The sequence below is a fragment of the Pelecanus crispus genome, chromosome 10 (genome assembly GCF_030463565.1).
Source record: "Pelecanus crispus isolate bPelCri1 chromosome 10, bPelCri1.pri, whole genome shotgun sequence".
NCBI lineage: Eukaryota > Metazoa > Chordata > Aves > Pelecaniformes > Pelecanidae > Pelecanus > Pelecanus crispus.
The window spans coordinates 39,161,580-39,183,495 of NC_134652.1; the positions used below are offsets into that span (position 1 = coordinate 39,161,580).

The 21,916-nt window shown below is 43.7% G+C and overlaps 1 protein-coding gene across 2 annotated transcripts in view; it reads left to right on the forward strand.

Moving 5' to 3' along the window:
* Positions 1-21,753, forward strand: part of CHUK (component of inhibitor of nuclear factor kappa B kinase complex) — a 30,327-nt gene extending 8,574 nt beyond the window's left edge. For both annotated transcript variants that reach the window (XM_075717799.1, XM_075717800.1), the window contains exons 8-21: positions 1,545-1,652; positions 3,175-3,310; positions 4,361-4,555; positions 4,944-5,046; positions 7,426-7,549; positions 8,804-8,955; positions 9,985-10,046; positions 12,642-12,751; positions 15,334-15,383; positions 16,076-16,172; positions 17,032-17,179; positions 18,032-18,168; positions 19,670-19,769; positions 21,713-21,753. In XM_075717799.1, the coding sequence (XP_075573914.1) occupies positions 1,545-1,652; positions 3,175-3,310; positions 4,361-4,555; positions 4,944-5,046; positions 7,426-7,549; positions 8,804-8,955; positions 9,985-10,046; positions 12,642-12,751; positions 15,334-15,383; positions 16,076-16,172; positions 17,032-17,179; positions 18,032-18,168; positions 19,670-19,769; positions 21,713-21,739 (1,549 nt within the window). In that variant the 3' untranslated portion in view covers positions 21,740-21,753. The remainder of the gene's footprint in view (positions 1-1,544; positions 1,653-3,174; positions 3,311-4,360; positions 4,556-4,943; positions 5,047-7,425; positions 7,550-8,803; positions 8,956-9,984; positions 10,047-12,641; positions 12,752-15,333; positions 15,384-16,075; positions 16,173-17,031; positions 17,180-18,031; positions 18,169-19,669; positions 19,770-21,712) is intronic.
* Positions 21,754-21,916: the final 163 nt, after the last annotated feature.

Consider the following 21,916-nt stretch of genomic DNA (forward strand, 5'->3'; position numbering starts at 1 on the left):
GACAGCTGCTGTGTGTGGTGAGGTGACAGCGTGAACCAGAATGATAAATTTATTGTTCGTTAGGTGCTGCAGCTGGTGGTCTGCTAAGCTTTGCAGAAGCCATTGATACTTTAGTAGTATCAATGACAGTTTGACTGTCTCTTTGTACGTATTGTGGTATGCGCTTATGACATTGTGTGGTAGCCTCTGGTTATACTGATTCCTTCACAAGTGAAATTTGAATCAAAAAATATAATTATAAACCGGTCTGTGTATCAGTGTCAGAAAAATGTAAGGGGAAGGAGTGATACAGTCCTTTGCTCACCTAGGCTGTGAGGTTACTTATTTTTAGCAATAAATAACACAGCAAGACAGAGCATGTTTTGTGTAGTAAACGCACAGTCATGTGTTTGTAAGTAACTTTACAAAAGAGGTGACTGAAAGACTTTAACCTGCATGTGGTTTCTGCTTGCTAGAAGAAGGGCTAGAAGGGGCAAAAATATATATTTTTGTCTTTCCATTTCTTACCTTGCAATACCAGGAGTGTATGTAAGCTTGGTTTTTAAAAGGGTGATTCCACAACAGAAAAAATACGAAACTTGCTTTTCTGTTAGCATTGAAATAATAGCAGGAGAAAAGGTAATTTTGAGATTTTATGCAAGTGTTAGCTTAAAAAGTTATTATGTGTTAACAAAAAATAATTTTAACCGATATGTTGCAATAGCTGCCCTTTTAACTGCTAATTCTTGGCATTTTATTATTTTAATAGTTCAATATTTGTTGCATTTTTTTCCAACATGGAAAACTTGGTTTCCTAATGCAAGCAGTAGAAAACTAATGAATGAATGAGATTAGAAACAGCTCTTCCCTGTCCATAAAAGAAGAGAACAGCGCAGGCCACACACGTGTGGCTTTGGTTCCAGTTGGTGCTGACTGGGAAAGAGAGCAGGCTGGCAGCCTCCAGGAGCAGGAAGTGTTCAGCTGCCTCACAGCTGACTGATGACGGTCGACTTGACCTGGGAAATCCTGCTGCTCCGGCAGCAGCTGAGCTCGAGGCAAGGTTTGTACCAGTGCTGAAGTGAGCCAAGGTGAGGAAACTGAGGCAAAGTTGCTGGTGATGCTTTCCCTGGTACTGGATCCAATAGCATGCTGCATTTCTAACACTTACGAGATGCTTCACTTGGCTCAAGGTAAGGGCAGAGGTTTCGCCAGATGACTCTTGCAAATCTTTCCTGTCTCATTAACGTGTGGAGGCTCATTTTGTTGTGCAGGCTTGCTCTGTGGTCAGTGAATTGTTTACCTATTGATCCTCTTGTTTGACGCTCGCCAGACCTCCTTGCAAGCAGGCGCAAAAATGTTTCCAGAGACAGAGTTAACTGCAAGGACTCTCCTCTCCCACTTGGAGATGTTCTGGGTGGGTTGTTTGGAAACGTTGTCTTTGTCCTGAAAGAAGAGTTTGTCTTCTAAAGCTACTAGACTGGTGCTTTTTGCTGCTGCCATATATTCAATTGGCCCTTTACAAAAGTAACATTGTCAGTATATCCACAAAGGATTTTATTTTCTAGGCATGAAAAAATCAAGAAGAAGGATCCAAAGCACATCTTTGCTTCTGAAGAGATGAATGGGGAGGTTCGCTTTAGTACCCATTTGCCACAGCCTCACAGCCTCTGTGGGTAAGTGTGTCCTTGTGACTACGTGTGGTAATTTTTGGCTTGTCTTTTAAACTGAGGGCTCCTCCTTCTTTATGCCAAGTACTGAGGGGTCCTCCTTCTTTCTCTTAAAGAGCGTTTCAAGCTCCTGGCAAGCTACCGTTTGCTGTTAAGGAATAGCCCGTAGCCTCATGGCTCTTTTTTGATACTTTGGGCCTCTCTAGTGGCAGTTTGCCCTGCAGTTTTGGAGTAAAACTAGCTGAGGCCACTGAGTGATATCTACCTGATAAGTGCTTGATTTATGAGATTCAGTACCATCAAGTTGAGTTCGCTGCCCCATGAAAGCAGAAGCTTCTAGTACTTGTGTTGGGAAAACTGCAGCAAGTCCAGCAGAGGCCACAAAGATGGTCAGAGCCTGTTGAATAGAGCACACAAGGAGAGGCCCATGAAGCTGGGCTTCTTCAGTCTGGCGAAGAGAAGGGGCAAAGGGGGATCTAATTTTATTTTCTACTATCTAGTTGGGTGTTACAGAGGCAACGGATCTAGGCTTTTCTCAGAGAGGCAAAGCAAAAGGACCAAAGGCAACAGAACAAGTTACAAAAAGGGAAATGAAATTTGGGCACAGGAAAAAGGTTTCCCCGTGCTAGCGTTGCGCTCCTGGGACAGGGCCCCGAGCAGTGGGGGATCTCCATCTGTGGGGACTGCCCAGACTCGCTGGGACAGTCCTGAGCAGCCTGCTGTAGCTGCGACATTGGCCCTGCTGTGGGCTAGGGCTCAGACTGTAGACCTCCAGGAGGGTCTTCAACCCGAATTCATTGGTCTGTACCAAGACTTTGATCGTTTGTCGCTTACTTAGCACTTGTGTCTTTAGATGCGCCCAGCAGTGCAGCACAATTCATTGGCACTGGCAGATTTCTAGGAAAAGTACTGGAGTTGAGGATGAAATAAGTGGCTTTGTGCCAGTGCTTTGGACTTTTTGCACTGTGTACTGTCTTTAAAGACGCTCTTGACAATAAACTTATGTGCTTCTTGTGTGGATAAACGTGGAGGAGAACCTTCCAGGCAACTCTGCAGCACAGGAATGGTTATTCTGCAGACCAGGCTTTGAAAACTATTTGATTTTATGTGTATCACGGATGTGTTTTGGAGGAAAAAAACCCAAATTCTCCCTCTTATCCATTCTGGCACACCTTACTGATGTGTCAAGATACTTTTGACTCAATGAATATGAGTCAGGAAGAGGGAGAAGTGTAATGCAAGGTATATGGGACGGGCATGTGCTCCTGCTGAGCTCAGTGAAGATTGTTGTCACAGCAGGGATGCTCGCTCTGTGTGTGCTTTCCTCCCCTTCCAGGCTTTCCCTGCTGTCGGGATGAGCGACTGCAGTGAAATCGCTGATCTTCACACATGTTCAGCGGATGTTGCACACGTATGGTCTCTAACCAAAGAGTTGTAACCTTATTGCTGTTGTGAGACCCTAGTTTCCTAAGTGGACAAAGTGTTGTAGAGTATCTGCCTCCTCTTTCTTACGGCCCTTCTGTTTTAGTTTAATTGTAGAACCAATGGAAAACTGGTTGCAACTGATGCTGAATTGGGATCCACAACAGAGGGGTGGAGGTTTAGATCCTGAGACCAGTCGTCCAAAGTGTTTTGTAATAATGGATCACATACTGAATTTGAAGGTGAGTGAGGGCTGTTACTGGGTTTAAAGGCCCACTGAAAGCATCTCAGAGGACAGAAAGCGTGTTCAGTGGAGCAAAGCTATAATCCTGGCATCATCCAGCTGCAGGATCATGAGGAATGTTTTTGTTGGTATTGGGAAGTGAGTGGATATATATATATAGCCTGTACAGTACATACCTGAAGGCCAAATGTCACCAGGAATATTAATCTCTAGCTTTACCGTTGGAGTAGAAGAATGACCCTATATTACTGTGTCATCTCAGAAAGGACTCACGAAGATCAAATAATAGTTTAATATTTGCTAATAACAGTTTTCCTGAACTCCACTGCTGATGCTGTGACCTCCAGGCCCATGTACTATAGTAGTACCTGTAGCAGAGCAGAGATTACATTCACCTGACTCTTCCCTTCAAGTAATTGTTGGAGCTTTGCTGGAGTAAGACTAGCTGAGGCAAGCATGTGTAGAAGCCAGAGGATAATTTTGTCCGATCTGGAAGGATTCCAAAAGAATTAAAGCCCAAAAAACAAAATATTGTGCCCATAATTGGGACTTGTCAAAAATATGTATATCATGGTGTGGTTTGGGTCCTACAGTCTCTGCCCAGATATGGTTAAACTATAGAGAGGGCCATGAGAGCAGTGAGAAGACAAGCACTGGCATGTAACCGCTTTTTTGTACGGAGGAATTAAAGGAAATGGGACTCCCTTTCTTGGGAGCACTACTGGCCAGCATCAGAGACAACAAGGCTCAAGGTGGCCTTTATGCTAGCTTGTCACCATTCCTTTGATGTAATTAAGCTGCAGCATGGCTTGTGAAGGCTATTAGTGGGTTTGACTGTAATTTTTCTCTGACATTAAGTTAAAAGTTATAGGCCCAGACTTTGAGTTTTATTATGTGGGCCTTTACTGCTGAACTTGATGATTGTAGTCATTAAAACTCAAATGATGCTCTCAGTCTAACATATTAATTGCTACATAGTCCCTCCCAGGTCTTTGTGTCCTTTGTCTTTGATAGCCGGTGACTTGTAATCAACTTGTACTCATTACAGATAGTACACATCCTAAACATGACCTCTGCCAAGATTGTTTCATTTCTCTTGCATCCCGAGGAAAGCCTTCATTCCCTTCAGATTCGCATTGAGTTTGAAACTGGAATAAGTACTGGAAATCAGGAACTGCTGTTGGAAACGGGGATTTGCCTGGACCCTCGGAAACCTGCTTCCCAGTGTGTTATTGATGGTGTGGTAAGAATGATTCTGTTCGTTTGATGTCTTTCACATTCTCAGGGAATTTAAAATCTTAGGGAAGATAAATTGCCTTAATCTTCTCCCACTGGGGACAGTTTGCTCTGCAAGTGTAGTGACTTCTCAGCTCTAGCATTATTTCATTTATCGGGTAACGTAAGCAGATCCCTATAGTTATACTCTTGTCTAAATATTTAAATAAAGTAACTTGCTAGCAAAGGGTCCTGTGTTTTCTGTGGGTTCTATCAAAATCATTTTCTTTAAGGCACATGATAAGAAGAGTGTCTGCCCACGGTAACTAGTTCATGATGTAGCCAGGACCCTCTGGCTTAGTATGAGCTGTATTTGGGATTTCTCTTGTTTATGTTCTCTTATCTTTTCTCGCCAGAGAGGTTGGGATAGCTACATGGTCTATTTGTTTGATAAAAGCAAAACTGTCTATGATGGACCCTTTGCTTCTCGAAGTCTGTCTGACTGTGTAAATTACATTGGTAAGTACGCTGGAGGACAGCTGGGAACTGAAAGCATTGCTTCTTGTGTAATATGAAAGTAGATTTGCCTTACAAATCTTTACGTGTTATCTTGAAGGGCACTCTCTAATTCAAAGAGGACCATTTAAGAACCTGGAACAGCCTAACAAAGTTTCATCTACAGTACTGTATCTCCACATTTTGTAGATATAACAGTTCAGAGAATTTATTGCCTGCCTTTTGGGAATTCTCCTATAGACCAACTTAAGAATTCATTTAAGGTTTTTGCCCTTGTATTAAATTCTGTGTCCTGAACAGCATCTACCCCACCTAAATACCTAAACCTAAGCATTGCCCAACTTAAACAGAACCACAATGTGAATGAAGGCTTGGGAGGTAATACGCACAACCTAATCTTGTGGCCTAAAGAGGGGAACTTTTGGTTATGTCTGCATGCTACATTCTGGAAAGAAGATTCTCACTTGGGGACTGTGGTGTCATTTGCACGGCCTTCCGCTCTGCTAAAGGGTCTTGTCCCTTCACACCCACAGAGTGTTGCAGTGGCATCATGCCGGGAGATGTTTGCAGAACTTGAGTGATAGCCCACATAGATGTCCTTTGGTGGTACCAAGGGTCAGGGACCTTCTTACCTTAGGGTTTAGCATCTGTAGAAGTTGTGCACATATCCCTTCTCCTCTTTCCCTCCTCCCTGGGCATGGGTACAGGCTTCAGCTCCTTGCAGTCTGGTCTCCTGAGACTGGGAGCTTTGGATGTTTATGAGCACTTGCCCTCCTACAGCTCTCTGAGATTTATGCTTCTGAACCCCATATCAGCATCCTGAGGATACAGATTACCTTTTTGCCCTGTACTATCTGTGATAGTTGCATTTCACCTGTGATCCATCTCTTGTGTCTCACCTAAGTGAAAGAACAGGTCCCTCATTCTATGCTGCTGATCGTTCAGGCCCTGTATGAGGAAATCCTCCTTGCTCTGATCACAGGGCCAAGCCAGTGTGTTTGGCCGTGTTCCACCAGTTGCAGAGCTGCTGTCAACCCCCTGTGGAGGTTATGCATTAGGGCTGGTCTTCAGAGACACTTGGCAGAGGTTCAAAACCTGCACTCTTGTACAGTCTTCTCAACAGTTTTCAGCTGTACTGATAATGTGTCCATAACCCCATAGCACTGATCCTACTTCTGGTCTCACCAAGCAGAGCCAAGTGTCTGAGAATGCCCGGGCCCCTCTTGCCTCTTGAGTTGTTAGGAGTAGAGCCTGCCTACTGCTGCATGGATGCTGGTGGGATCTGCTCCACTTGGTCCCTCTTATTTCTGGTCCTGCTGCCTGGCCCTGGCATCGTCAGTATACTTCTAGACCATGCATGAAAGCTGCTTATCTGCTTACAGCTTCCCTTCCATGTCTCCTGAAATGACAGCAGTCATCTGCAGGACCTAATATACATCTGTGAAGGTATATATATACCCAATATATATACCCAATATATATATATACCCAATATACCCGTATGAAGGACCTTGTATACCTATATGAAAGAAAAAATAATGTCAAGGAACAGGAGGCACCTACTGGCATACTGCATGTAAAGGAAATGCCTTGTGACATACAGTTACTGTTAAGTAGCATAATTTTCTTTGGCCTGGCTCTGCAGAAGTTGTGCTGGTTTTCCCTGTCTCCTTTTACTCTCACTCCAGTTTATTCTGATTGTTTCTTTTCTGTGTTCTGGGCTATTTTATTCTGGTGAATCTCATTGCATGGTGTCGTTGTGCTGAATGTCTTGGAGCTAAGGCAAGATTTTTACAACGTGTTTATTGATATCCCAATGTACTGACAGTTCCCTTTCTCTATAGGGGAACACACATAAATCCTGTGTCTTTTTCCCTTAAACATCCATGTCAGGAATCCAGGAAGAAATGTATAAAAGGTTTGAAGACATTTTCAGATGAAATGCACATCAGGACAGTGACCAATATCAACTGATTAAATGGAGCAGTTAAACTTGCTTTGCTTGCTTAGGCAAGTGCTCTAGGTAGAGTTTTTGGATAAAACCACCCATGGGTCCTGCCTTGTGCTATGTTTCATGCAGCGTGCCCCATGTCTGCTAGTGCCAGTAGGCCAAAGTGTTCAAAGAAATTGGTATTGTTGTAGCTGTGAGTTCAAACATGAGCTGTTGCCTGGCCAGTAGTAGGCTGTCAAACACCTGGGGAGCTGTAATGTGAAAAGCTTACATATGCTTAGGCAGCGTCACATAAAAATTGAGCAGACCTTATGTGGCGTGATCCCTTAGTTTAGGCACCTGAAGCAGGAATTAGGAATGTTGTAAGCACTGAAGTCCTTTTCTAGAGTTGTCCTTTCGTTTGTGTACAATTGTGTTTTTCTTGCATTCAGTACAGGATAGTAAAATCCAACTGCCAATTCCTCAGCTGCGCAAGGTATGGGCAGAAGCAGTTCACTACGTGATTGGGCTAAAAGAAGATTATAGCAGGCTTTTCCAGGGCCAGAGAGCTGCCATGTAAGTTGTTACTCCTCATTCAGAAGATTCACTATTATGCAAATACAGAGAATGTTTGTATGGAAATGTACATCTTAAGGAGTTTTGGTTACCCAAAGTTTTACAGCCCTCTGCTGTTCTATACTTTTACATTATAAAACATACTTGTCCTGGGAGCTTATTCCACTCCAGGAATTCTACCGTGTAGTGCCTGACATTGGTAATAACTGAAAAAACTTGAACCTTGAATATAGTCACAGACTCACAGAATGGTGGAGGTTGGCAGGGACCTCTGGAGGTCATCCAGTCCAGCCCCACTGTTCAAGCAGGACCACCTAGAGCTGGTTGCCCTGGACCATGTCCAGATGGCGTTTCAGTATCTCCAAGGAGGGAGACTCCACAACCTCCCTGGGCAACCTGTGCCAGCACTCCGTCGCCCTCACAGTAAAAAAGGGTTTCCTGATGTTCAGAGGGAACCTCCAGTGCTTCAATTTTTTGCCCATTGCCTCTTGTCCTGTCACTGGGCACCACTGAAAAGAGCCTGGCTCTGTTCTCTATGCACCCTCTCCTCGGGTATGTTTTGATCCCCACTCAGCCTTCTCTTCTCCAGGCTGAACAGTCCCCGCTCTCTCAGCCTTTCCTCATGGGAGAGATGCTCCAGTCCCTTAATAATCTTCATGGCTCTTCACTGGCCTCTCTCCAGTATGTCCATGTCTCTGGTGTACTGGGGAACCCAGAACTGGACCCAGGTGCAGCCCCACCAGTGCTGAACAGAGGGGAAGGATCACCTCTCTTGACCTGCTGGCAACATTCCTTCTAAGGCTGTCCAGGATAGTAATTTCACAAGTGGCAGAATGAGTGGAACTGTTTGTTATATTTTTAGGGTTTTGTCCTGTGACTGAATCACAGAATGGGCAGTGTCATATATCCCAAGTGATAAAAAAGGTGCCAGCATTCACCAGGGACAAGATGCACTACAGGACCCTGTAAATGCTAAGAAATACGCTACACTGCAAAAACTGTTTAACTGGGCTTGACAAAAAAAAAAAAAAATCCTGGGAAATGAGGAAGGACTTTCTCTTTTGCTTGCTGAGGATGTGCAGCTTCTGAGAACATGAGATGGAGTCTTATGACCCCACTGAGACTCCCTGTTCCAAGGATCTTATGAGATTTTTTGCTAGCTATGTATTTCCTTCAGGTAATGTGACAGCACTGGCCATGTAAGTCCAGATACACTTTTCAACTAATGTGTGCCGTTCTTGTTTCATTTGTTAGGCTCAGTCTTCTTCGGTATAATGCCAACCTAATCAAAATGAAAAACAATATGGTGTCAGCATCTCAGCAACTGAAAGCAAAGCTGGAATTCTTTCATCAAAGCATTCGCCTTGACCTGGAGAGATACAGTGACCAGATGGCTTATGGCATATGTACGTGTTGTGTAATACTTGCCTGGGTGTCTTGTCTGATTGTGTAAAGGATCAGGCTGACTATGAAGGGCTGTGGGTAAGAGCTTAAAAGAAAATGAATGCAGGAGCTGCTATTGTGTTCCTCAGCATCTTTATGGGTATGTTTTAGCTGGAGCAGATGCAGGAGAAGAGTTTGGCAGAAGCAAAGGCAGGAGGATAAAAAAATAAAATGTTTTTAGAGACCTTCAGTGACAGCAAAACAGGTGGTCAGCTCTTCCCCACTGAGACCAAGCTAAGAAAATTGGAGTATTAATAGTACTGGTGATGTAAATGTTTGCTATTTATTCATGCAGAGTCTGATTAATTTGGAGTTGTCACTGGGCATAAAGTGGAGGGCAGAGCTGCTGCACTTGCTGTACAGTGGAAGGGCCACTAACCATCCATGGCAGAACAAACAGGCGTGGTGACTGCAGAAACACCGTTCTGAACAGTGCTAAGGGAGTGACGCTGCTGTGCTTGATATCAGGAGGTAGAATGAGTCAGGTTGAGAGATGAGGTGAAAAAGCGTCAGCTACAGTTTTAATGTCACAGAAACATCTGGATCTTACAAATAATACTCAGGGGAGAATAGTAAGATTTATGCATAGTTTGGATATATGGCTAAAAACCAAAACTTGAGTCAAAAATTATGACTGGTCTGAAGGATGATGATGGAAGATGTAAAGACTTGGTGAACTGGTTTGGGACAGTCTGTGTTTAATCAAAAGTGGCAGTTGTTGAGCTTAATTGTGGAGTTTAAAGACTCAAACTCATTTTAGGCCGGTGATTGCAAACAGTGAAATCCTACCAAAGGGTTCGCGTGTGAGTTAAGGTCAAGCATGGAGTTGTTAAGTTGCAACTTTGCTGTCTGTCTTTGCTCTCTGGGTCATGACTCCCGCTTGCAGATTCAGCGTCATGCTCTTTGTGTTCAACTGATGTACATAAAGGTCAGGTCGTGCTTTATTTTTGTGTCTATATCTTTTTATAAATTAACAACTCTCTTCTCTTAAGCTTCAGAAAAGATGCTGAAAGCCTGGAAGGAGATGGAAGAGAAGGCCTCTCAGTGTGCGCAGGTAGGGGATATTAAAGAAGCTCCATTATCTCTCTGTGAAGGAGATCATGACAGGAACTTAGTGCTGTATGTGCCACTGCCATGTCCTTTCAGTGTGTTTCATATCCTGCCTGCTGTGGGAATGAGAATAGCATTGCAGATGCATTAAAAAAGAAACAGTCCTCAGTCACCAAGTTGTTTGAATCTAGTGATTTGAACAAAACCAGCACAAACGTCACTAGGCTCAGTTGTCTATATAGGAAAGTAGACTATAGAGACACATTATTGCCCAGAAGAAATGGTGTTGCTATAGACAAGAGTCTTCCTGGTTGGATTTATTGCACACAAAAATTTCCATTGCTAAAGCTGAAAATAATACCAATCACTTTACTATGCAGTGATTTCAAAATTGCAGTACTTCATTTAGGAGTACAGACATAAGTTTCTGGTATTCTGCAAGTAAGTATGGAAATTAGTTTTTAATAAGAGTCATCCTTAAGAAATTTAGAGCAGAGCTAGAGCCAATTCTTACTCTGAGTAGTCCTAATAGTTAACAGATGTTTTCACTTGTGGTTTATGGACAGTTGAGCTGACATAATGGCTTTCTGTTTCTCAGAGTTAGTTCTGCGAGAAAGGCTAGTTGAAATTTATCGACTGCTTAGAATTCTGATCGCTGTCTTTTGAGAATGCGCATTTTAATTTTACTTCCGCTGAAAATGATGAGGAGACAGAGGCCTTTTTGACAGAGAATAATTCTGCCTACATTTCTGTCCAGGCCTATAGGGAAGGAATAAGCTTTTAGCGGTGAAAACTAGGGACAGGGTTAGGATGGTCGTAGTTTATTGTCAAAAGCTATTTCTTCTCTTCTACTGGATGTACTGAATAAAGCTTGTGAGGGGGGAGGCATTCAGAGGGGATCATTCAGAAGTGGCGACATTCAGAAGGAATGCAAAAAAAAAATATCAGCACATTTGTAATGTATTTCTCAGTTTAAAATTTCTCAAAAAGTACTCTCTTCTTTGTGCTCTGCAATAGTAGCTAGCTGCAGGAGTGCCAAGAACATTGCGTGTTCTGCTGACCAGGACTGTCACGTGGTTTGCTGGGCTGATGTCTCGCATTTCTGCTCTCCCCTGCAGGGAGTTCTTGTATTGGCTCTCATAGTAATACAGAGCACACTGATTAATACATAAAAATCCCAGACACCATTAGAAACACAAACAATAAATTACTCTGCCTATTTTTTTCCTCTGTGAAGGAATAGACTGGGTAGCTCAGGTTCTGGGATCCATTACCTATCTTCATCTAAGTCAAAAGGTTCTTAGAGCCTTGATTCTGCTTGCTCCTGTGATGGAGATAAGGGGAATTGGGATTCCCACCTGAATTCACCTCTGTTTAGCTCTCTAAGTTTTGGGATCTCGTTGCTTCCTGTTAGGAAGCAACAAAGATAAAAGGGAGGCTGCTTCTAGCAGAATAACTCAAAGCTGTCAGTGGCTGTTTCCAGAAAACTGGGAACCTCAACAAATAATTACTTTGCAGACCATCAGAATTATGTTCTGTCTTCAAGCTGTGCAGTCCACGTGTACAGTCACACCGTGTCCATTTATCAGGAATGGAAAATGTTTTACTCTGTGATGCACAGTGGTATCTCAGTCTATCTAGCAGGCAGCTTAACTTCTGTGAATTCAAGAGACAGAGTTATGCTGTGTGGTGAGTCATGGTGCTCCAGATAAAGACATCTCTTTTGAAAGCAGAGTTTACTTCTTTTCTCACAATCCGATTCGCCTTTGATTATGTGGCTTCTCGCTGCTGCTTCTTCTTGATTTATTCTTTACCTGCAAGACCTACAGACATCCCTTTCAGGTCAGGGATCACATCCCATAGCCTCACACCAAGTACTTCTGCAGCTTCAGCAAGGGGTATGTTCTGGAAAATGTTCAATTTCAGGTCCTACAGCCCCAGGTCAGAAAGGAGAAGCTGAAATATCTCGAAATACTTTCTCAGGAAGGCAGATCAGTGCCCACAGTCCATGGTGCCAAGACCCATTATGGTGACCAGTGCTTTCTTAACCATGCTGGGGATCTCCAGTGCATGTCTGGCACCACATAGCTACTCCTCACACTCAGAAATTTTGTTGTTGGCTGCCTCACCTAACTTACTGTGGGGGCTTGGCATGAGATTGGTAACTTTTATATTGCTTTGAGTAAGGTGTGAAATACTGGAGAAGCGTTAACCCAAAATGTATACAGGAGGGTAAAATTTGAGAGCACCCTCTGTCTATGCTGTAAGAGTAGGAGAATAAATCTTTGCTGCTGGAATGTATGTAGAGCCAGAGAGTGTGTGTGTGTGTGCAGTGCGCATCTCAAAGAGATATCATTTATGAAGAAGCTGATTTTTCTCATCCAGTGTGATTGTCAGAGATTTGGATCTAGGTGCTATCATGCACTGAGAAGATAATAACCGTAACCTCAGTTATTGTAGCAGCAGTCATGTCAAAGAGCTTTTTTCTCCTAAACTCTGCATGGAGTCAGCCCATTATCCAAAGAAGTATTCTGGATATCTTTATCTGCTTTATTGCTCTCCTCCTTCAGTTTGATTTGTACCTACGCTTCCCCATTAGGCTGAAGATATTGGATATCTGGATGAGCAGATCATGGCTCTGCACACAGAGATTGTAGAGCTTCAGAAGAGTCCATACGCAAGGCGCCAAGGAGAGGTCATGGAGAGCTTGTAAGTCCTTTGCTTACTGTTTTTATTGCACATAAATGGATTTTACGTATTTCACTGTCTGAGGGGCTTTTTTTTCTCTGTTGGTTCCATCGGCACTTTTGAAACGCACTCCTTGCCTTTTTGCAAACTGTGAGTATGAAGTAGTTTACAATCGGTTTAAGATCATTTTGCTGGTAAAAGGGAAGATCCCACCTCTTGCGGCTGTAAGTTCCTCCTTCCTCTTGAAGTTCTAATGATCATTTGGCAGCACTATAAGGCAGAACAGGACACTGCTGTATCTGAAAGCTAGCTGTGCAAGAAAGATTAACATTCAGTCACAGGAGTAAACTCATCTAACTTACCGAACTTACCCTCCAGCCACACAATGACTAGACCTGGGGAAACATGGAAAACAGCTGGGGAGGACAGGACATTTCTCTGTCACTGACTGTGAAACTTCATCTTAGAAGAGGGTGGGCCTAAGATATATCTTAGTCTCAACTGAAAAATGCAGGATTTCTTTTTGTATTGGACAAGAGTGAATTTTACAGTGTTGACTCAGAAAATTACAAGATCGTTGTAAAATCCTGTTAAATATATCTTCAATGTGTTTTCAAAGCAAGGATAATCATAGAATCACAGAATGCTTTGGGTTGGAAGGGACCTTTAGAGCTCATCCAGCCCAACCCCCTGCAGTGAGCAGGGACAGCTTTAGCCAGATCAGGGTGCTCAGAGCCCCGTCCAACCTGGCCTGGGATGTTTCCAGGGATGGGGCCTCCACTACCTCTCTGGGCAACCTGTTCCAGTGCTTCACCACCCTCATTGTAAAAAAATTTCTTTCTTATGTCTAGTCAGATTCTTCTTTAGTTTCAATCCATTATTCCTTGTCCTGTCACAACAGGCCTTGCTAAAAAGATTCTCCCCATCCTTCCTGTAGGCCCCCTTTAAGTACTGGAAGACCACAATAAGGTCTCCCTGCAGCCTCCTCTTCTCCAGGCTGAACAACCCCAACTCCCTCAGCCTGTCCCCGTAGCAGAGGTGCTCCAGCCCTCAGGTCATTTTGGTGGCCCTAATAATTAACAGCTCATGGATACTTGAATATTTAGAAACTTGAATACTTATTTTTTTATAAAGTATTAAAATACACAAGAGCTAAGTGGTATTACTGATGTTAAGAAGTAGGAAGCAAATATTGTAGTTTGGGCTGTTGCTGAGAGCACAAGTGGCAATTAGAAAAGAGAGGGATCAAATAGCCACCAAGATTGAATAGCCACTAAATCTGTTGTTAGTAAGAGCTCTTTCAAATGACTGAGTATTCTGCGAGGAAATGTGCCTGTTCTTGGCATGTTCTCCCCCCTCCCTCTTTGCAGAGCTAGATCCACGAAGTTGCTACCATGTGTAGTTGCAGGAGCAGCAGAACTGGTGCGCAGGGGAGGAAGTGGTGGAAGGGAGAAACCACCTCTTGCAGCAGTAGCCCACATTCAGAGCAGCTTAAACTAATCAGGAACCTGCCCCATAAAACACTGTTTTTAAGCACTTTCACCACTGCAAACCCAAGGCTGTATCAGCTATTTGCAAGGTGATTAAAGTGTGCCCTAAGCTGTTGATTATTCTGGTCCAAAGCTACTCCTCTTAATGAGTGAAGTGGAGAACAGATTGAGTCTCCTGCTCTTTAGTTTTTGGGGCTGTAGCAAAGCATGCTGCAGAGCACTACCTTAAGGTTTGATATACACAGCCACGAGACACACAGGGATCCTGGGTGATGTCTCAAATTTACCTGATGGTGCTGGATGCTAATGTTCTCTTTTTCCCGGTGCAGCAGGGCACCTCTCCCCCTGTCCTTGGCTGATGCAGGAGTTTCAAGATGGATAACTATCCAGCACGCTAGAAATGCTGACTTACAGAAGCAGAAGCAGCTTGCATGATCTCTTGAAACAGTATTGGGGTGATCTAAGGGCACCTAAGGGGAAGAAGAGGGCTGGTGAGGGCCCAAAAGCAGAGTTAGAACTGGCTAAACTGCTGCTTGTTTCTGTCAGACTTTTGATTTAGAACAGTGAAGACTTTTTCAAGGGTGGAAGCTTCAGTGTTTGGCTGCTTTTCAAATATTGAGGGAAGTAACATGTATTTAATGGGAAGAAGAGAAACTCTGTCCTCTTGTTTGTGATGCAGCTGTCTCTTTCCATTTGCAGAATATCACTGTAAAATTCAGGAAAAAAAATGCAGAACAGGAACAAGAATATCTCAGGCAGTTGTGCAGAAGTACCTATAGTTAGAAAAATGAAGTTTTATAATTAAGGATACCGTGGAAAGAAAACACAGCTGAGCCATGTGAGAATTTGAAATTGTAAAGAACCTCCAATTGGTATGGTTATCTGAGAAAATGCATACTCGGAGGAAAAGAGAGACAGCTTTTCGGGAAGAGTTGGTTTCCATCATGGAAAGACCATCCCTGTGTTCCAAATGTCATACCTGTGTACTAGCTATAGAATAAGGTGGCAGCTCCGATGTATGAGGTTCAGCAAGGCATAACTTAATTGCAGGGTAATTTTTTTCGAGTCACCTGCTTGTTGATACATGTATGAATCATTTTCTTCTTTTTAAAGGGAACAGAGAGCCATAGACCTCTACAAGCAATTAAAAACAAGACCTCCAGGTATGGAAGAAGATGGTTCAAAGGCTGTTTCACACTCATACCCCATGACTAATTTTTCAGAGCTCAAACCCAGAAAATACCGTTTGGTAGGAGAAGGCAGATGATTGTATTAAAGTTAACCAGACTCAAGGGCATACCTGAAGCTGATTTCATCTTTTTGCTGAGCCTAGAGCTCTCCCAGATTACTGTAGTCCTGTTCCTGAGCCCTGGGTTTGTCTTTTGGTTTTCAGTCTTGGAGCATCTGCCCTGAACACGTGTCTGCCTTCTGGCATTCTCTGCCTTTTTGCCTGCCCCCAGTACTATTGCTTTACTCCCCCCAGACACGGGAAGAGCTGCTGTTCCTCTGGTGTCGCTCCAACCCAAGGGATTATTATGTTCTGAACATTGTAGCTGCTGAGCGGAAAGATTTAATTACTTGTGCATTTGGCAGCTACCTGCAGTCCTTATTGGAGAGAGTATCTAGACAGCAAGAGTGGCTGGAATTGTATATGTTACTGTGTGGAGAGAAGAGACATAAAGGAAAAGCTGTGCCTAATGAGAGATTGTGACAGATTTTAAGATGTTTCATTGTGTTTCAGTTTGTTTGGCTGCACTCATTAAATCAAATCTTTCCTTGACTCTGGGCATTTCTGTCCCGAGTGGCTCCTCACTGAAGAGCATTTTACTAACGTGGTGATTGATGGCCCTTTCAGATCATGCCTACAGTGACAGCACGGACATGGTGAAGATCATTGTGCAGACAGTACAGAGCCAAGATCGAGTTCTCAAGGAGCTCTTCGGCCATCTCAGGTACTTTTTGCAGAAAAAACCCCAAACAAATGCAACTTGCAGCATTTGTAGCAGGAAAGGAGAGGGAAAACCATGGGGATGAGAGCCCAAAAGCTCCACCCACAGGTGTACGTTTCTTATAGCAATATTAATTTGCTCCTTTGTGTCTGTGTTGAATTTCCACGTACTTTTTTTTCAAACGTATAGCTAATGTCTATAGCTAATAGGGAAGGGGAGGAGAATGCAATGGCTTGTGCTGTTAGCATCCAAGAGTTCACTTTAAAATGAGACAAATTCTGCCAGCGTTTAGGTTAGGATTAAAATCTTAAGGGAAAAAAAGAAATAGTGTAACAACTGAGAAGATACCACAGTGATTTGTTCATTAATTCATTAATTCTTCAAGCAGTTCAGACAAAATGTCATTATGCAGATCTCAGTAGTCAGCAAAGTGTGATTTAGTTTTATTTTCATCTGTGGCTTATGCATAGTAGATCCCATAAAGAAAGTTGTTAGGTATGGCATGGGCAGCCCACAGAGACCAGCACAGATCAGGGAAAATTAACAAAATACCATGGTTGAGTTGCTGTGCTGTCCATTGTCATCAGGATCAATTTTTGCACTTCAAATAAGAAGAGCTTATATTGTGGCTATTAATAGTAGTGTTGTCTGCCTGCTTTTTTGAGTCTTAACTGGATTTGGAGAAGTCCAGGGGTCCCTCCAGTCTTGCAGGTTTTGTACCTGCAGGTATCACAGTGCTGTGCTAAGAGAAAGAGGTGTTATCACAGAATTTTTCTTGAGTCCTAAGGTGAGGCTTTTGGTTTTGCCAAAACATATTGCCACACAAGCTGGAAAGTAACTTTGTGTTTGGTTTTTATTATAGCAAGCTCTTGGGCTGTAAGCAGAAGATCATTGACTTGCTTCCAAAGATTGAAGTAGCTCTAAATAACATCAAGGAAGCTGACAACTCTGTGATGCAGATGCAGGGCAAAAGACAAAGGGAGATATGGCATTTGCTGAAAATTGCTTGCGTGAGTAGCTTTTGGACTCTTTGTTTGCTCTTCCATCCAGTGCAGGAGCCAGGGAACATCAAATGCAACTCTGAAGAGACCAAAAAGGGATAACTTCCACACAATGGTTGATTTCACTGTAGAGAAGGGAAGTTTGAGATGCTAAAAGCTGACACAGTTTTAGAAGGGGGCTAGACAAATTCATGGAAAAGAAGCCCAGTAGAGGAGTCCTTGGTCCCAGTAAGTCATCAAACTGGAAATCACTGGTGGCTGGAGTACAGCAGACATGCCGTGCCACACGCCTTGTTCTTACATTCCCTGAACCTCTAGTGCTGCTGTTGCAAGGGCATACACTGTGATAGGTGCACTTCAGCCTGATGTATTAAACCTATCATGATTTTAGTGCTGCAAAAGCGGAATAGGTGCTCTCCTGGTTAGTTTAAGGTGTTATAAGACTACACTGCTTTTTCTGCATCAATTACAGTGACTATACAGCTGAAGCAATCTCCTGATTTCCGCATGCCTACATTCAAGGTCAGGATAGGAAACGTGTATGTCTTTCCCCTGTCAGGAGAGTTGCTGCTGTGTGTGACTCACAGTTTAGGACACGGCACTGCCTCCTAATTCTTCAGTGTAGAAGACATGCCGTGAACAACACAGGTGACTTACATGCAGAGACATTTGGTACCAGCTATTTGCAAAACTGCGGAGGGTTCTATCAGCTGACTTGCCGGCCACAGGCATGGCCTAGATTGTGTGTGTTACGTTACAAACAGTGCTTATGTTTAATCGCAAGTCTTGTGTACAAAATAATTCAGCCTGACTAAATTCTTCCTTTGCCCATCACAGCAGATGAATTTCTTCTTTTTCTAGACTCAGAGCTCTTCTCGATCGCTGGTGAGCTCTAGCCTGGAAGGGACAGCCTCAACTCCGGCAGCCATGTGGCTCCCACAGAGCTCCTCAGGGAGTGTACCTCACCCTCTGTCATCTGTGGCAATTCCCGAAGATGGGTAAGAGCTGTTGGGAGAGGAGGCCACTGCAGAGAAGTTGGTGTAGCCATTTTGTACGCATACACCCTGAAATCCTGTCCTCTGCTGCTGGAGTCTCCAGTGCTGAGGGGGCCTGAGGGGCATCTCTTCACCATGTCCCATGTGGTGGGTTTTTGGATATGCTGGCCAGGGACAGTTTTGGCATGCTAGACTGTCTCTGAAGGCAGCATTGTTCAACTCCTGGCTGGAGTTCTAGTAACTTACTTATGGCCATACCACAGCAAAATGCAGCAATGAGATTTTGAGCAAAATGCAGTTTCTTTTCATGCCTGAGTTCTAGTGTAAGTCCCAGATAAATCAGGCCATATTTAGTGCTTCTTACAGCTTCAGTGATTTTTAAAAAGTCTTAATTCTGAAGAGGTCTGAAGTCGGGGTCAGTACCAAGCAATCCATCTGGTTCAATATCTGGGTTTTTTTTTATCCTTCCAAAAGATGTTTCCATAGCTCATATGTTACTAATGCTCTAAAAAATTAGGAATTGGGTTGAACTCTTTATTCTGAAAGCTCCGCTCTCTGGTCCTGAGCAGGTTCCACACACCACTCTCAGCTAAAGCTTGTGATCTCCATCAGCTGGCACTGTGCTATTCATTTCTTGCATGTCATGTTATTCTGTTTTGGGGTTGGATTTGGTTATTAAGGCCCCTCTCTCTCAGCCAGCCCTAGTTGAGTAAGAGGGTTGTCAGGAGCTGAGGGGTTTTTCTCTTTGCTTCAATAGCAAATTTACTTCCAGTCAGCGTAACAAAAGGGAAGACACCCTGCAAAGACTGCTCAGCCCTCAATCCGGAGCAATGCTGGTTTGGGGGGTGCTGGGCAGGGGTTGTGAACATAGGCATCAAACTATTTGGCCATCTCTTTCTCGGTGGTCAGGGAAATACCTAGGTTCTGAAGATACACATCTTCTAAGCAGGCTTTTGCTGGAAGTCAGTTGATTTTTCTGAAACCCTGAGCAACCTTTTCTGCTTCCTCTTTTCTGTCTGCTGCTGCGGGGCATTTTTCGCCTCTGAGTAATGTGGGTTGATCACCTTTTAATAGGTGCTTTCCTGAGCAAGGTGCCTTTGGGTCGCCTCAGAGCTCCTCTTCAGACCATCACTTCACTGTACGAGGCATTGTACAAAGAGTCAAGAGATGTAAACCTCATGGGGAGTGGGCAGTAATTTCAGGCCCCTCGTACTCGGCTCGCTTCCTAGGTTCTGTTAAGGCTGAGTTTCAGTGTGGTTTGTGCAGTTCCTCCGTAGGGAAGGAGAGCAAAACTCCACAATTCCAGGGTGGGGATCTGCAGGATGCCACCTCAAGGCATGTTTTTGTGCCCTGCAAGGTAGCTCCTACAATTGCAGAGAACTATAAATGAGTTTTTTGGGTTGGTTTTTGTTTGGTCTTTTTTTTTTCCCCAGTGCAGAGCCTTTTGACATTGGTGTTGCTTTGTGTTTTAAATCCGTCATCTTATACCTTCCCTTCCCTGCAGGGAAAATTTTGTCCATGTGATAGAAGAGAATCTGAATTACCTCGAACTCTTTAGCAGTATTTTGCAGGAGGCGAGGCAGGAGCAGAACAACAGTATGATGGTAAGTTTGTTGATGTATCTCTGAGGACCTGATTTTTAAAGAGCCACAGCAGGGTCCTCTGGGGGTGTGGAGAACTCCTTAAATGGGGTCATTTGTGATGATGTGAGTTGCTGTGGCTGGCGTGTGATGTCTGTCAACGCTCCTGGACTCCACTAACATGCTGATCGTTATGGAAGGTAGCACTTGGTGGTAGTGTCAGCTGCGTGGCGGAGTGGGCTGTTCTGTGGGACCCTCCGGCTGGTAGAGCTTGCTCTGAATGCTGGTTGCGTTCTCGACTGGAGAGTCCTGGTTTGTGTCCCTGCACTGGCGTGGGCAGGGCTCTCCATTTCCAGAGCCCTTTCCTAATCATTAACTGAAGCTCTCCTTATGGCAGAAGTGGGGCTTTAGAGAGTCCTAAGAATGCTCTTTGCACAAATTGGTATTTGAAATAGCAAGAAGTGAAAAAAGTGAATAACGATCACCCAGATGTTTTGATACAGTCTGAAACTATGTTCCTCAACTACTAAGTGAAGCCAGTAAGTTACTGCTCAAAAGAGCCCGGCTCGCAGAAGAATGAAGAGCGCCACAGATTACTGGTCTTTTAGAAGAGGCTCTCAGCTGATTTTAGAGGCTATACCATAGAAGCACCTGTATAAATATAATGACAAAAGGACAATTAGGCATGTAGATTGACCTGTTTATAATGCAGAAGAGTCAATACAGCCTCTGTTAGCATGAGATTGTCTCACAAATTTATTGCAGTCCTGTAAAGATGTCAAAGATCCACTGATATGCTGTAACTTGGATTTTCAAAAAGCTTCTTAAAGGTCTCCTTAGGGTTAACTTCCATTCTTGTGGGATAAAAAAGTTGAAGCTGTTTACCAATTGTAACTGCTGACATAAGAAGGAACAGGGGGTTGGGGAAGTGGAGGTGGTTGATGGAATGGAGCTTTTACAATTCATAAACAGTTTAATGTTCTAATGTTTATGAATAATAGTAAAGAGTGAACCAAGAGTTTACTGGAGTTACTAAGTTATCTGGGATGGTGAAATGAAAGCTTATTGGTGTGAGTTGCAGATGACACTGTATTAGCAAGAGATTGAGCAATGTGAATGGGGAAATGAAATTAGCTACCGATTAAGGCAAAGTAATTATGTTAGTGGGGAAAACAGCCTTAATTTTGCATACCCTGGTCTTCATCCATTGGTTGATGAATGCTTTGTTCTTCTTTGTTCAGTTCTGACAGGGTTGGTATCACTTGTGTAGCACAATTTTCTCTCCTGTCCTGTCTCCTTGCTGTGGCTGGAGACGAGTGAGAAGCCGTATGACGGGCTTCTTATCATCCATGTTAATCATCCATGTCTCTGTCATCTCCCACAATCCAAGCTGCAGCATCTCTCAGACATGTTTTAGCCCAGAAAGATTATTCATTGTTATGGACTCACGCTCCACAGATCAGCACCTGGTTTGTTATGTTTGGTTTCTTTCCCTTTTTCCTTGCATCAGGGGACAGAAGTTAGGCAACAGGAAAGCAGCAGAAAACGGGATTTGTCCTCTTCAATTTGCTTGGGGAAAAAAGAGAGGAAAAAAGGATGAAGAACAACCTTTTCTCTATTCTTGGATACGTTTGGCTTGAAGCCTTTCTTTCTTTTTCATTTGTGTTCTTGCACTACCAGTACGTCCCACAGGAACCCCGGTGACAGGTTTTGTGCCGGCGCAAAATGTGATTTCCAAAGCAAGTACATGGGACATGCCTCAGCACTGCACTATAAGTATGGGGGATTTTGTATCGGGGGCAAACTGAGCCGTGAAACTGTGAGATTGTTTTTCGGCTGCTAGATCAATATGATTCTGTGAGAAGAGAGAGACGCAGGATATCGAGCATCCTTTGGTCACCACCTCGGAAATGTATGTTCAAGAGCCGTTTCCCGCACTTCAGTTGTTTCCTTGCTTCTTCTTTCAGAGTTTTGATTGGAGCTGGCTGAAATAGCCAAAGGAGCCGATGTGCTGCTATCTGCAACATGCCTGCATGCTGAGAGGTGGCTTGGCAAGCCTTCCGTGTGACGCGCTGGAGGGGACTGGTTGATCCATTGCCTTGTCTTTTATAAACCTTAGTGGCGTTGATTGCGAAGGTGGTGGCCGGTGGCAGATACACCCTTGGCCGTGA